Here is a 15,379-nt window from a genome sequence, read left to right as displayed (position 1 = left end):
GCCGCACCCAGCCACACCCAGAATCATCTTCATACCCCTGCCCCACCCCAGCCTCGTGACCTGACTGACAGCTCCTGCCCAAGCCAGGACAACAGGAAGCAGGGCTGGGGCTCTTTCCCTACACCTCTGGCTAAGGCTGCCCCAGCACCTCTGCTTCCCTTGCAAGAGTGGCCCATGTGGCTGCCCTGCCTGAGCGAGAGGCACCAGAGTGTTGGGGCAGGATGAGGGGTACTGCCCTCTCCCAGTAACTCTTCCTCTACCCCACTGGAAGACATCCCGTAAAGAGAACCATGCTTATAGGGTGTGTGTGTTGCGGGTGCATGGAGGATGCACCTCTGAGGCTTTACACAAATCTAGGTATTGATACTTACACCATGTCAGGATGCTCTTTTGCAGGGACTGTGGCATGTTCCAGTGTCATTGGGCATCTGTGACTTTGCAGCTGATTGTAGTTTGTGTGACTGAGTAAGAGCATGTCACCAAGTCTATACAGGGAAACTGGTGTTTGTGTTTGCACTTTACACTGAAGACTGTATGACTTGCAGCTGGTGATAGCATGTGCAATTGCGTGTGTAAGGAGAACATACTGTAGGGTTGGGTGTGCATGCTCTCGGTGTGTGCATATGTTTCAGGAAATCTGCACATAGGCAGGCTGGAAGCGTGGGTCTGCCTAAGGCAAGCCAGATCTCTGTGTAAGAAAGATTCCTGTATATAAATGTCTAAGGAAGACTAATCTGTTTGTACCATATGCATCCGTGTGTCTGAGAAAGACAGACCGTGGCTCTGTGTGAAGCTGGGTGTGTGTTTGTGGGCGGCTGTGGCTTTGTGTGTTTTTGTCCACCATATGTGTTGACTTGTCGCTCTTTAGCCCCAGTGGTGGGGAGTGAGCCCAGCCCCCGACGACTGGATGCTGTGAGTGCATCTGTGTGTTTGTGCATGGGCGGGGGCCACACAGCTGCTGCCACGTGGCTGCTCTCCATGGCCCTGTGGAAACCTGAAAGAGGTGTTGCTTTGCTCCTGAGCATCAAAGCTCCAGTCCTGGAAAGACCCTGGGCCTGGTGCCTACCTCCCTGGTGACTTTGCGGGGCAGTTGTTGTTTCCTGCCCGACAGAGCCCAGTGTCTAGGGTGGCCAGCGTCTTCTCCCCTCTGCCTTCTGCAGATACATGGTGGGGGCAGCGAGGGATGGGGTGCAGCAGGCACCTGGGGGAGCTGGGAGCTTGCTCACTCACTCCTCTTTTGTCTTTACCTGCTGCCCCTCATACCCCCGTCCCAACGTGTGTATGTACAACACACGTACACACACGTGCACACACATGCACACACAGCACAGAAAAGGTGGGTTGGGTCTCTTCCTCCCAATACCACGGACGGATGGGTTCTATGACCCCCCACACACCCCCCTCACCTACTGCCGAAGGCGGGGACGGGCACCTCAGGGCTGAGGAGGGCCTTGCCCTGTCTCCTGTGCCCGCGCAGGCTGAAGGGAGCAGGCTCCTCCTCTCCCCCTCCGAGAAGCGGGGAAACCGAGAGCACGCGGCCCCCTCCCCACCGGAGTGACCGGAGCCCTTCTTCAGGCACACATGACTCGAAACTCAAGTCCTCTCTTCATTAATGGGAAAAATGTGGCGAGATTGAGCGATGGCCAAGGCTGAGCGATGGCCAGGGGCCGATCCCCTCCCTCCCTCTCTCGCTCCCCAAAAATTAAACAGAAATGAAGAGCCTCCTTGCCTCCCTCGCTCTTTCTCTCCCTCCCTCCTTCCCGCCGCCGCCTCTCCGCCGTCCCCTCCCTCCGCTCCCTCCTCCCGGAGCCAGCGCAGGGCTTGTTTTAAACTGTGGAGGAATCTGGCTGGAGGGGGAGGGGGCTGAATATTTGGGTTTAAACAGTTCCAGATGGGTCTGGCACAGGCTGAGCAGAAGGAAGTGAGGGAGCGGGAGGAGGGAGGCGGCGCGAGGGAGCGGCGGGAGCCCCGGCCTGCTCGGACGGGCAGCGGCGGGCGGACCGGCGGGAGGACTGGCTGCTGGGGCAGGGCGCTCTCGCTGGGAGGGCTCCCAGGACGGACACTCGGGCCGCCGGCTGGAGACAAGGCCGCCTGGCAACCTCCCTCTGTCTCTGTCTCTGTCTCCTCGGGCCTCCGCGTCTCTCCATCTCCCTGTCTTTGTAGTCAGCCGCCGGCCATCCCGGCTGTCTGATCCCCGCCAGCCGGCTCCGCACATCCCTCCGGCTCCGTGCCGCCCACCGCCCGCCTGCCGGAGTCGCTACCCCTCCCGCCTCCCTCCCCGCCGGTCTCTGGGCCCCGGCTTTTGAGTATCTCGGCTTCCCTCGAGTACCCCCCGGCCAAATGTCTGTGTCTGTCTGTCTGTCCGCCAGAGGCCAGGATCACTCCCCTTGCACCCGGGCCCTCAGGGGACCAGCGGCTGCGGCAGCAGGAGGAGCCTCCCTCCCTGCAATGAATGGCTGCTACCTGCTGCCCCTTTGCCTGACATCGGAGGCTGGGGTCACAGCTGCCTTGTCCACCCTCGGGGTCCTCCGCCGGCCTCGACTCAGACCCAGCCTCAGGAAACCACTGAAGACTGCAAGCCTGTGGCCGTGGGGTTTGGGTCTTTCCCCACCTGGGCACACCGAGGGGGTGATGTAGAGGCCTCCAGAGGTCCTGGGGCAACCCTGCCCCATTCCAGCTTCAGAGCTGGCTGCACTGTCTTCCAGGCCACGGGAAAGGAGTTGGCACCTCTTTCCTTCCTTTCCTGCCCCAGGTCTAATCTGGGGGTCACACTGTCTTTCAGAGAGTAGTGACATCCAGCCAGAGCCCAGAACCAGGTTCCTAAGAGAGCAAGAAACTTTAATGGGCCCCTGCTATGACCAAACAAAGTGAAACAGGCAAGAAACCAGCTCAGAACACAGGCCGGGTACTGTGACAGAGCCACTGGCCCTTGATGCACAAAGGAAGGCATCTTACCCTGACTTGGAGGTTCACGGAAGGCTTCCTGGAGGAGGCAACAGCTCTGTTGGGACTTAAATAATAGGCAGTTTTCTAGACTTTCTTTCATCCCCCCCTTACAGAGGGGCATATTGCAGTCAGAGTGCAAGGGATTAATTATAGAGTCAGATACACCTGAATCTGAGCCACTCTTGTCCCCTCACCCCAAGTCCTAGCAACTTTACCTTAGGCAGTATATTTTCTTTGTCTGGGCATCAGTGTTCTCTTCTGTAAAAAGGATACACCAACAGTACCTTCGTGCAAGGATTGCAAGAAAAATTGAACTAAGAGCTGGTTTGGGCCTTTGGTCGTCCCCTCTCCACCCTCAAAGCGTCCCCTCTCCACCCTCAAAGCGCATCCCTGCCCCATCACCTGTAGGTGCTGGGTGGGAGCTGGCTCTGGCCTTTCACTGCCCTCCCCTTCCCCTGGGCCTTAGTGTGGGGCTGGGCCTTTGTGCTGGGAATGGAGTCAGGGGAGGCCAGGGCCAGGGTCTGAAGCACACAGCCCTTTGTTCCAGGATAAAGGCCCTGCCGGCCCCTTTGTGTGGAGATTAGCAGAGCCTGTAGGTGTGTGGACGGGCCTCTGCTCCTGCCTCATTAACCCAGGCCTGGGGTCAGGGCACCCACCCCTAGCCTGCCCAAGGGGACATCTCTGGGGCTGTGACATCTCTGGGGATGGCCGCAGGGTCTCCTCTAGGATAGGGAAACTGGGAGCTTTCAGGACTTGTGGAAAGTGGAGCCTGGTGGGAATCCTTTCCTGAGCCATCTCTTCTTTCTTTCCTTTTCTTTTTTTTTTTGTTTTTTTTTTCTAGACAAAGTTTCGCTTTTGTTGCCCAGGTTGGAGTGCAGCAGTGCAATCTCTGCTCGCTGCAACCTCCGCCCCTCGGGTTCAAGCAATTCTCCTGCCTCAGCCTCCCGAGTAGCTGAGATTACAGGTGTGTGCCACCACACCTGGCTAATTTTGTATTTTTAGTAGAGACGGGGTTTCACCATGTTGGTCAGGCTGATCTCGAACTCCTAATCTCAAGTGATCCGCCTGCCTCGGTCTCCCAAAGTGCTGGGATTACAGGCGTGAGCTACATCACCCAGCTGTGATCTCTTCTTTCTCCTCACCCTGAGATTAGTCCCTGACCTTTTACTCCGTTGTTCCTCCAGAGACCCTCATGGACACAAAATGGGTGACATCTGAGTTGGCGTGGACATCTCATCCAGAAAGTGGGGTGAGACTTTCCCATCATTCTCTGAGTGTTGTTTGCCATTAGGCCTCCCCCCACTTCCAGCCTGCGTGCCCCCTCACCTCACCAGGGCCTGGAGGAGGGCTGCCTCTGCCCTCTGCTGTCACCCTCACTTCCTGTGCTATCCCCATCGTCCTCACTTGTCACCCTCTGAAGCACCTCATGATCCTTCTCTGTGGGTGTTTTCTATCTCTTCCTACTCTGCCTGCCTGTGACCCCCAGCTCCCACTCCCTCTCCCTCTGCTCCAGACAGCCCTCTGCATGTCCATCCCTACCATCTCCCTCCTCCCTGGGTCCCTGGAGAGAGCACTGGCTTGGAAACCTTAGTTCCAGATCTTTAACTTGCTGTGTGACCTTGGGCAAGGCCGTTTACCCCTCTGGGTGGCCACTTCTTGACTGTTGAATTCCTGCAGTCCGGACCTCTCTCAAATATTCTAATTAATCTCCCTAGATGGCCTTCATGGCTGCTTGAAGCCCTAGAACCCTGGAGTACGATGGCACCACAGGCCCTGCAGTCATCATGCCTGACTGTGTGACCTTGGGCAAAACTCCCTTCTGTGGGCCTTGGCCTCGTCATCTCTAAACATCGGGACAACAGATGCGGCTCCTCATGGAGTTGCTGTGAAGATTAAATGCGATGTTAATAGTGACAGCCAGTATCCCAGAAGTGCTTGCACTGTTACAAGCCCATTACATTTATTAGCCTGATTTAATTCCTCACAGCCTTGTTTAGTTCTAATCAGCCCCATTTTACAGATGATGAAACTGAGGTATAAAGATAGCAGATATAGCTGATGTTCCCACAGTACTTAACAAGTTGCTAGTCCTGTCCTAAATGCTTTATTCAGTTAAAGTCATTATTCCTTACACATCATTATGATCCCCATGTTACAGATGGGAAAACTGAGGCACATGGAGGTTAAGTGACTTATCCATAATCACACAGCAAGCAGAGAGCTGGAATTTGAACCCATATAGCCTGTATCCTCAGCCGCTACACCATAGAAGCATCCCCGTGAGGTACATAGAGCAGATCTGGGCATGAGGGAAGCACTTGGCAAATGCAGGCGTTCACTCTGTTTTTTTCATTGGTCCATGCACAGTGGGAAGAGGTGAGTGGCTACGATGAGGCCATGAATCCCATCCGCACATACCAGGTGTGTAATGTACACGAGTCAAGCCAGAACAACTGGCTTCGCACAGGGTTCATCTGGCGGCGGGACGTGCAGCGGGTCTACGTGGAGCTCAAGTTCACTGTGCGTGACTGCAACAGCATCCCCAACATCCCTGGCTCCTGCAAGGAGACCTTCAACCTCTTCTACTACGAGGCTGACAGCGATGTGGCCTCAGCCTCCTCCCCCTTCTGGATGGAGAACCCCTACGTGAAAGTGGACACCATCGCACCAGATGAGAGCTTCTCACGGCTGGACGCCGGACGCGTCAACACCAAGGTGCGCAGCTTTGGGCCACTTTCCAAGGCTGGCTTCTACCTGGCCTTCCAGGACCAGGGCGCCTGCATGTCGCTCATCTCCGTGCGTGCCTTCTACAAGAAGTGTGCATCCACCACCGCAGGCTTCGCACTCTTCCCCGAGACCCTCACTGGGGCGGAGCCCACCTCGCTGGTCATTGCTCCTGGCACCTGCATCCCCAACGCCGTGGAGGTGTCGGTGCCACTCAAGCTCTACTGCAACGGCGATGGGGAGTGGATGGTGCCTGTGGGTGCCTGCACCTGTGCCACCGGCCATGAGCCAGCTGCCAAGGAGTCCCAGTGCCGCCGTGAGTGGGGACTGTCCTGGGGAAAGGGTTGTGGGGAGGGCCTGGGCCACAGCTACCTACTGCCCTGCACCCCTGCCCCTGCTTGCTATCTGACTAGGAGGTCTGGGAGCAGGTCCACAGTGGAGGCAGGAAAGGGAAGAGTGGGGATCAGATGCAGAGAATGTGGTGCAAGGAGGGAGAAGAGAGAGAAAATCAGGAGAGACACAAGGATAGTAAGAGAAAAAATGAAACTGAAGAGAGAGGAAGAGAAGCGTGCAGAATCCTTGGCAATCAGGCACCTGGAGAACCCAGTCAGAGGCTTAGGAGGCCAGCAGAAATGCTCACTTTGTCCTGGCCTGAGTGTATACTTCACCCTGAAAGTGGTAGGTCGGCCCCAGGACTGAGGGCATGGGGGCTGTGGGTACCTTGTGCATGGCCTTTTACCCTGGGCTCTCTTCTGCCCCTTGGGTGGCAGTATATAAATGGCACAGTGGTTAGGGACCCAGTCTCTGAAGTTGAGTCCCGACTCTGTCACTTACCACTGACGTGACCTTGGGCAAGTTACTTTTTTTTTGAGATGGAGTTTTGCAATTATTGCCCAGGCTGGAGTGCAGTGGCACGATCTCGGCTTGCTGCAACCTCCACCTCCCAGGTTCAAGCAATTCTCCTGCCACAGTCTCCTGAGTAGCTGGGATTACAGCTGTGTGCCACCATGCCCGGCTAATTTTGTATTTTTAGTAGACGGGGTTTCACCATGTTGGTCAGGCTGATCTCGAACTCCTGACCTCAAGTGATCCACCCGCCTCAGCCTCCCAAAGTGCTGGGATTACAGGCGTGAGCCACCACGCCTGGCCCTGGGCAAGTTACTTAACTGTTTGAACCTCGGTTTCCTCATGTGCAAGATGAGGACAATAATCAAGTTTCCTTCATAGGGCTGTAGTGAGGCTTACGTGAGCAGTGCTTTGCCCGTAGAACAGTGTCTGGCACATGGGAGCACAGCCACCAGCTAAGTGTTGGCCATGAGTCTCCAGAGCCCCGGGATCCATGAGAGCTGGGCTGTTCTGCCCTCATTTTGTACATGAGGAGTTCAGGAGGCCTGCCTCCGATGGCTTGCCAAGACTTATGTACGAGGCTTCTCAATTATCAAAACTGTCCACCTAGGGGGTCTCTCACTGAGCCTCATCAGTCCTTGTGAGGTAGATTCCTGCCATCTCCCCATTTCGCCAATAAGGAAACTGAGTCTTGGAGAGGCTCTGTGCACAGGCCTTGTAGCTAGGGAATGTGGAAGCTGACATGGAAGCCTCCTCCTGTGCTCTGCCATGCAGGACGGCGCGCTGAGGGCCCTGTCTTTCGCTCCCTCTGCCCGATTCTCTTCCTTGGGGCTTGCAGCCTCCATACAGCTCTGAGGCGTAGGTGATGGCTCTTACCGCAGCCCTAGGTGTGAGGGGCTTGGCAGCATGAACCTGGCTGCGAGGCCCAGTGTTGTTATGTGAAGGTGAACAGTGCCTTTCCTGGGCCCTCTCCACTTCTCGATGGGAATCTGTCCTGAGATTTCCTCTTCCTAAGTGGAGAAAGGGGGTGGGGTGATGAGCCTGACAGACTGAAGAGGGGCTAACACTCTGCAGGTCCCCGGCAGGAAATGCATGCTGGTTCCCATAGCAACCAGGCTGGCCTGGCCTCTGCCCCCTCCCCCACTGGCTCAAAAGAGCTAGGGTGGAATATCACCTTCGTGAGGGGAGATGAAACCCCAGAAAAGGGCAATCCCTAGCGCTGGGCATTCTCCCCTGTGGGTGTCCCCCTCCAGAGGCAGTCATATGGAGAGGCGTTGACCCACTTTAGTGTCTAGAAGGGTCTTGGTGTGTGCCCATTTTCCTAACACAGTTATTACTAGTGCCTCCTTTGACTTGCAAATTCCAGTGTGAAGAATACACGATATGGCCACCATAAATCCACAGAGCCTGTGTCCAGGGGGCCAAGGGTAGATGGCAGGAGGGGAGACCCGGGAGAAGGGATGCTCAGGCCCTGGGCTTGCTCTGGGGTGAGTCCCCTTGTGAACACTTGAGGCCTCTGAACTCCAGGTGACCCCAGCCTTCCTGCCTGCTTTCTTTCTCTCCTCCTCTAACCCGTCCTCAGCCCCCATCCCTGCCCAAAGGCAGACAGGAGCTGCTGCCTGCGCCTGGTGGGTGGGGCGAGAGCTTCCCTGTGAAGGCCCCACCTCCTGGCTGTTCTAGGGTGTCCTTCAGGGTCCTCAGGAATGATTTTTCTGGAGCCTCGGGGAGAGGTGGGGCATCTCCACAGTGCCGGGTGCTGCTAGCCCACCGGGGGTCTCTTCCCCATCCCCGCCTCTTCCTCTGCCTTTCACTGTCTTCCCTGCCTCAACAAGCCCAGGCTGTCCAGGTGATGGGGCTGACGTCTTCGTCCATGAGGCCCCGGGGTAGGGGTGAGGGGGGCAGGGGCGGGGAGGAATCCGCTGACATGGGGTTTCCATGGGGCAATAGGGCCTTTTGTAGCTGCAGCTGGAGTTAGGCAATCCTAGCATTGCCCCCACAGTCTAGGAGGTGGAGGGGCCAGACCTAGGCTGGGGAGAAGCCAGGTTCTCACGGAGGTGTGGAGGTCTGGTGTCTGCAGTGAAGGGAGATAAGCCCCATCCATCCTCTTCTCCCCCACAGCCTGTCCCCCTGGGAGCTACAAAGCGAAGCAGGGAGAGGGGCCCTGCCTCCCCTGTCCCCCCAACAGCCGTACCACCTCCCCAGCTGCCAGCATCTGCACCTGCCACAATAACTTCTACCGCGCAGACTCGGACTCTGCGGACAGTGCCTGCACCAGTGAGTGAATGCGCGTCCTCTCTCCCCATCTGCAGGCCTTCCCTCTGGGGGGCCAACCTGGGAAGCCTAAGCAGTCACTATGAATAGCCCCATTTTCCAGAGGAGGAGCTGAGGCTCAGGGAAGTTAGATGTTGTGCTTAAGATGGCACAACTGGGAGGTGACTGCCCCGAGCCAGAATCCAGGTCAGCCAGCTCATCCCTTCCACCAACACTTGCTAAGCACCTACCACTTCCTAGCCACGAGTAGGGACTGGCTAGGAGCTTAGCAGTTGGCCTTCTAGTCCATCGCCCCTCCCTCTGTATAGAAGTGCCTCTCCCCAGCCCTACCCTAACCATGGAGGGGGCCTCACATCCTGAGGGTGACCTGGTGCCCCACTTCCTCTCTGCCCTGGCCTTTGGTGTGCCAGGCATTGTGCTGGGTATTGACGGTGAATAAAATATAGTCATTGTCCTAAAGGAGCTCGCAACCTGGTGGGAGAAATAGGTGTAAAAGCAGATAATTAGCATAATGTACTGAGAGCTGGGCTAGAAGGCTGTCTAGGAATTGTTTTATGTACATGCAGAGTATAGGGCAAGGACGAATCAAGGAAGACTTCCAAGAGGAAGTGACATCACAAGTTGGGTATTGAAGGATAGATAGGAGTCTGCCTAGTGAAGAAATGTAGGAAAGTTATTCTGCTTATCAAAGTAGAGGCAAGGCAAGGAGGTAGAAAGCAGGTTGGAGTGTGCAGGAACTCTGGGCAGAAGGATGGTCCTAGAGACCCCAGCTCACTGCCTTCTCCCTCCATGTTCCTCACAGCCGTGCCATCTCCACCGCGAGGTGTGATCTCCAACGTGAATGAAACCTCACTGATCCTCGAGTGGAGTGAGCCCCGGGACCTCGGTGGCCGGGATGACCTCCTGTACAATGTCATCTGCAAGAAGTGCCATGGGGCTGGAGGGGCCTCAGTCTGCTCACGCTGTGACGACAACGTGGAGTTTGTGCCTCGGCAGCTGGGCCTGACGGAGCGCCGGGTCCACATCAGCCATCTGCTGGCCCACACGCGCTACACCTTTGAGGTGCAGGCGGTCAACGGTGTCTCGGGCAAGAGCCCTCTGCCGCCCCGCTATGCAGCTGTGAATATCACCACAAACCAGGCTGGTGAGGAGGGGGCACTGGAGGGCAGGGCCTGGGTCACCTTCCCCTGGATCGAGCTGAGGTGTCCTCGGGCCTGCTAAGGGACTACTGGGGGTCCCATGGGAAGTGGGTCTTTGGGAAGGATGCCAGGGTCCAGGGAGCCCCTGGTGAGCCCTCTGCTCTTCCCAGCCCCGTCTGAAGTGCCTACACTACGCCTGCACAGCAGCTCAGGCAGCAGCCTGACCCTATCCTGGGCACCCCCAGAACGGCCCAACGGAGTTATCCTGGACTACGAGATGAAGTACTTTGAGAAGGTCAGAACCTCAAGGGGCAGGAGGAGGCCTTGGGCTGAGATGGGCTGAGATGGGCTGAGAAAATTACCCCCAGATCGCGATGGGGCCCTTGGGAGCAAGGCCTTGGGTATGGAGGGGACATGTGGCAGGCCTGGGTGTGAATGGGGGCCAGTCGGCCTCAGGACCCACCTGAGGATGCCCCCTCCCTCCTGGCATTGCAGAGTGAGGGCATCGCCTCCACAGTGACCAGCCAGATGAACTCTGTGCAGCTGGATGGGCTTCGGCCCGACGCCCGCTATGTGGTCCAGGTCCGTGCCCGCACAGTAGCTGGCTATGGGCAGTACAGCCGCCCCGCCGAGTTTGAGACCACAAGTGAGAGAGGTTAGTAGCCCCCTGCACCTGTTGCCATCATGGCCCTCACTGTCTGTCGTTCCACTCAGCAGCCCCTTTTCCATCTCCAGGCTCCGGGGCCCAGCAGCTCCAGGAGCAGCTTCCCCTCATCGTGGGCTCCGCTACAGCTGGGCTTGTCTTCGTGGTGGCTGTCGTGGTCATCGCTATCGTCTGTCTCAGGTACTCCCAGGCCCATTGTTGCTTCATGGGTTGACTAGAACTGCCTTTTAGCATCCTAGAGCCCTCCTGCCACAGAGATGAGCTGCCACCACCTCCCTCAGACCCAGGGCCTTAGCCCTCCTGGGGCCAGTCGTTGCTGGAGAAGCCCTCTCCCATCCCTGCCTGTGTCTTCATCCTGCCCTTTCTCCACACCCCATTCCCTGAACCTCCAGGCAGGTTCCCTAGGGACTGAGTCCACTGAGCCCCTTGCTCAGAGACCCAGAGATTGCTGTGACCACCAACTGTGGGACTAGGCCCCGGGCCATCCGCTGTGTCCTCTCTGCCCCTTCTGTGAGCCCAAGGGTCCCCTGAACAAAGGGAGCCAGATGACTTGTCTCAGGCCTGCCCTCCACCCTGCCACCCTACAGGAAGCAGCGACACGGCTCTGATTCGGAGTACACGGAGAAGCTGCAGCAGTACAGTGAGTTTGCTCCCGCCGCCCTCCCCAAGCTCTCCCAGCTCTCCCAGGCCCCTGCAGGGCTCGCAGACACCCTTCTCCCCTCCTGGGACTTCATTCCTTAGAGATAAACCCTGAGGCCCCCTCCCACTTCCAGTCAAGTGCCATTTCCTGACCCCTATCTCACTCCAGGTACCCTGGGCCCCTACTCACTCCTGCTAGCCCCAGAAGTGACTGAGATGTGACCCCTCCCCGTAAAGGCAGTTAGTCTTGTGGGAAAGACAAGATGCATACACACAGGAAACAATTCAAGAACAATTAAGCTCGAGCAGGTGCTCCTATTGTAAAGGGCCCTCAGAGTTTAGAGAGTAGGAAGGCTTTCTGGAGGGGGTGAACTTGAGCCGAGCCAGGGTTTTGGGAGGTGAGGGAGAGCATTCCTGGCCAGAGGAGCCTCTGGAAGGTAGTGGGTGGGGTGGGGAGGGAGCCCAACTGTGGGGGCAGCGGGAAGACTGGTTTGACAGCCGCTGGGAAGCCAGGCTGGGTAGTTGTGGCCAGCCCTCGGAGGGTCGTGAAAGGCAGGCAGAGGAGTTTGGACTTGACTCCACCATAGGTAATTGGAAAGGCTCTCAAGCTGGGGAGTAATACAATGAGAGGATTGTTTTAGGAAGACAGCGGTATGCAGGATAGCTCAGTGGGAAAAGTCCAGAGGCAGAGAGCCCAGCTGGGAGGCTATTGGAATAGTGCGAGTGTTGAAGGTCTGGACCAGGTCAGGGCAGTGGGAACCAGGGGAGGGATGAATCTGAGAGAGGTCTGGATGTGATGAGAGATGAGAGAGAAAAACTAGGAGTAGAATCCTAGGTGTCTAGCCTTTATGGTCACCAGGAGTTCTCACGGGGGCTGGGGGGTTAGGGCAGCAACACAGAGGAATATGGGGCTGGGCTCAGCCGGGAGCCTGCTGGAGCTGTGCCTGTCGCAGGGAAAGGCTGGCTTGACTGTTGCCCTCTCACGCCCACCTCTTCTCCTTCCAGTTGCTCCTGGAATGAAGGTTTATATTGACCCTTTTACCTACGAGGACCCTAATGAGGCTGTTCGAGAGTTTGCCAAGGAGATCGACGTGTCCTGCGTCAAGATAGAGGAGGTGATCGGAGCTGGTGAGTCTCCTGGGGCACAGTAGAGATGAGAAGCTGAGGCAGGCTGGGTACAGGGGTGAGTCATAGCTTGTTCCCTGTGCCCTGTGCCTTGCAGGGGAGTTTGGGGAAGTATGCCGTGGTCGACTGAAACAGCCTGGCCGCCGGGAGGTGTTTGTGGCCATCAAGACACTGAAGGTGGGCTACACCGAGAGGCAGCGGCGGGACTTCCTAAGCGAGGCCTCCATCATGGGTCAGTTTGATCATCCCAATATAATCCGGCTCGAGGGCGTGGTCACCAAAAGTCGGCCGGTTATGATCCTCACTGAGTTCATGGAAAACTGCGCCCTGGACTCCTTCCTCCGGGTAAGAGCCAGCCCCCAGGCCCTCTCCCTCCCCCAGAAAGTTGGGTTGGGCTAACCATCCCCTCCCACAAGTCAGACAGCCCCTATTCAAGTCCATAAGCATTTACTGAGGTGGCTTGGTGCAGGGAAATGGCAGGGCCTTCAGAGCCAGAAGTGTGGGAGGTCACATCTTGACTGCTCCTTACTGCCTGTGTGACCTCAGGCAAGTGACTTAACCTCTCTGAGTCTCAGCTGCCTGGTTGTAGAATGGGAGTGGTAAGAGCTAGTGGGTTCTCATGGGATTAATTGGGATGTTATCTACAAGATACTTGACACCTAGTAGGGCAGCTCACTTACCCTCAGGGCACTCTGGACATGGTTGCGGGAGAGATGAAGCAGAGTCTGAGTACTTGGAGAGGACAGGCAGGTGGGCAGGCCACGGGTTGGGATGGGGGCAATGGGCCCATCTGAGCCTGCTTGTTGCCTGCAGCTCAACGATGGGCAGTTCACGGTCATCCAGCTGGTGGGCATGTTGCGGGGCATTGCTGCTGGCATGAAGTACCTGTCCGAGATGAACTATGTGCACCGCGACCTGGCTGCTCGCAACATCCTTGTCAACAGCAACCTGGTCTGCAAAGTCTCAGACTTTGGCCTCTCCCGCTTCCTGGAGGATGACCCCTCCGATCCTACCTACACCAGTTCCCTGGTACAGGAAGCCGCTGGGAGGGAGACTGGGGGCGGGGCCTATCAGCCAGGGGCTCGGGCCTTGGGGGCAGCCTGGAGTCACAGGGTGAAGGGCCTGTGCCCCCCTCACCAGGGCGGGAAGATCCCCATCCGCTGGACAGCCCCGGAGGCCATAGCCTATCGGAAGTTCACTTCTGCTAGTGATGTCTGGAGCTACGGAATTGTCATGTGGGAGGTCATGAGCTATGGAGAGCGACCCTACTGGGACATGAGCAACCAGGATGTGAGTGAGGCTAAGCCAGAGTGGTTAGGTGGGTGGGTGCTGGCTGGGGATCATAGCAGCAGCTCACTCTGCGTTTCCCTGCTGTTGGCCCAGGTCATCAATGCTGTGGAGCAGGATTACCGGCTGCCACCACCCATGGACTGCCCCACAGCTCTGCACCAGCTCATGCTGGACTGCTGGGTGCGGGACCGGAACCTCAGGCCCAAATTCTCCCAGATTGTCAATACCCTGGACAAGCTCATCCGCAATGCTGCCAGCCTCAAGGTCATCGCCAGCGCTCAGTCTGGGTTGGTACCTCTGCCTCTGCTCCCACCAAGCCAGTAGCCCTATCTCCTGCCCTCGAGACTCACCAGGTCCTTCTCTTCTTCCCACAGCATGTCACAGCCTCTCCTGGACCGCACAGTCCCAGATTATACAACCTTCACGACAGTTGGTGATTGGCTGGATGCCATCAAGATGGGGAGGTACAAGGAGAGCTTCGTCAGTGCGGGGTTTGCGTCCTTTGACCTGGTGGCCCAGATGACTGCAGAGTAAGTGTGCCTCAGATTTGGAGGAGCAGGGCAGGGGGCCCTAGACTTGGCCCAGAGTAGAGGGCACGAGGAGAGGGACTAATCCTGCTTTTGCTCCATCTGCAGAGACCTGCTCCGTATCGGGGTCACCCTGGCCGGCCACCAGAAGAAGATCCTGAGCAGTATCCAAGACATGCGGCTGCAGATGAACCAGACACTGCCTGTGCAGGTCTGACACCGGCTCCCACAGGGGATCCCGAGGACCGTGCAGGGATGCCAAGCAGCCGGCTGGACTTTCGGACTCTTGGACTTTTGGATGCCTGGCCTTAGGCTGTGGCCCAGAAGCTGGAAGTTTGGGAAAGGCCCAAGCTGGGACTTCTCCAGGCCTGTGCTCCCTCCCCAGGAAGAGTGCCCCAAACCTCTTCATATTGAAGATGGATTAGGAGAGGGGGTGATGACCCCTCCCCAAGCCCCTCAGGGCCCAGACCTTCCTGCTCTCCAGCGGGGGATCCCCACAACCTCACACTTGTCTATTCTTCAGTGCTGGAGGCCTGGCAGGGTCAGGTTGGGGTAAGCTGGGGTTCCACAGGGCCCAGCCCTGGCAGGGGTCTGGCCCCCCAGGTAGGTGGAGAGCAGTCCCTCCCTCAGGAACTGGAGGAGGGGACTCCAGGAATGGGGAAATGTGACACCCCCATCCTGAAGCCAGCTGGCACCTCCAGTTTGCACAGGGATTTGTTCTGGGGGCTGAGGGCCCTGTCCCTACCCCCGCCCTTGGTGCTGTCATAAAAGGGCAGGCAGGGGCAGGCTGAGGAGTTGCCCTTTGCCCCCCAGAGACTGACTCTCAGAGCCAGAGATGGGATGTGTGAGTGTGTGTGTGTGCGCGCGCGCGTGTGTGTGTGCACGCACTGGCCTGCACAGAGAGCATGGGTGAGCGTGTAAAAGCTTGGCCCTGTGCCCTGCAATGGGGCCAGCTGGGCCGACAGCAGAATAAAGGCAATAAGATGATTCTCTTGCCCCTTCTTATTCCTCCTCCGAAAGCAAGATTCCCTGATTCAGAGTTCACAGTCCCTGGCTGGCAATCCTTCACAACTCCCTGGAGGCATTGAGAAACCAGACGCGGGCCCATCCAGGCTCAGTTTCCCCTTTGTGCTTGGACCTCACAGCTTTGAACATCTAATACACTTCTTGGAAGTGGGTCAGTGGCAACAGAGAACAAACTACCCCAG

The 15,379-nt window shown here is 57.3% G+C and overlaps 1 protein-coding gene and 1 long non-coding RNA gene across 2 annotated transcripts; one reads left to right on the top strand and one right to left on the bottom strand.

Moving 5' to 3' along the window:
- The first annotated feature begins 4,014 nt into the window (after nucleotides 1–4,014).
- EPHB3 (EPH receptor B3) lies at nucleotides 4,015–15,158 on the top strand. Its single transcript, XM_021934599.2, has 15 exons — nucleotides 4,015–4,195; nucleotides 5,314–5,986; nucleotides 8,635–8,790; nucleotides 9,590–9,931; nucleotides 10,097–10,221; nucleotides 10,422–10,581; nucleotides 10,662–10,770; nucleotides 11,178–11,230; nucleotides 12,235–12,357; nucleotides 12,452–12,699; nucleotides 13,168–13,383; nucleotides 13,495–13,644; nucleotides 13,738–13,931; nucleotides 14,019–14,174; nucleotides 14,280–15,158. The coding sequence occupies exons 1-15, from the start codon at nucleotides 4,139–4,141 to the stop codon at nucleotides 14,386–14,388; spliced, it is 2,871 nt and encodes a 956-aa protein (XP_021790291.2). The 5' UTR covers nucleotides 4,015–4,138; the 3' UTR covers nucleotides 14,389–15,158.
- Nucleotides 12,294–14,082, bottom strand: LOC103882150. The gene is made up of 3 exons (XR_643866.2): nucleotides 13,995–14,082; nucleotides 13,035–13,222; nucleotides 12,294–12,366 (listed from the first exon to the last, which is right to left on the bottom strand). It is a non-coding gene; the product is annotated as an uncharacterized LOC103882150 (long non-coding RNA).
- Nucleotides 15,159–15,379: the final 221 nt, after the last annotated feature.

The sequence above is a fragment of the Papio anubis genome, chromosome 2 (genome assembly GCF_008728515.1).
Source record: "Papio anubis isolate 15944 chromosome 2, Panubis1.0, whole genome shotgun sequence".
NCBI classification, from domain to species: Eukaryota; Metazoa; Chordata; class Mammalia; order Primates; family Cercopithecidae; genus Papio; species Papio anubis.
This window is presented reverse-complemented; position numbering and strand designations above follow the sequence as displayed.

Bases quoted from the DNA above. Each gene is read 5' to 3' on its own strand.
- EPHB3 (XM_021934599.2), top strand. From the start codon at position 4,139: ATGGACACAAAATGGGTGACATCTGAGTTGGCGTGGACATCTCATCCA. The intron at 12,700-13,167 runs GTAAGAGCCAGC...TGTTGCCTGCAG, and splicing joins CCCTGGACTCCTTCCTCCGG to CTCAACGATGGGCAGTTCAC. The intron at 13,384-13,494 runs GTACAGGAAGCC...CCCCCTCACCAG, and splicing joins CTACCTACACCAGTTCCCTG to GGCGGGAAGATCCCCATCCG.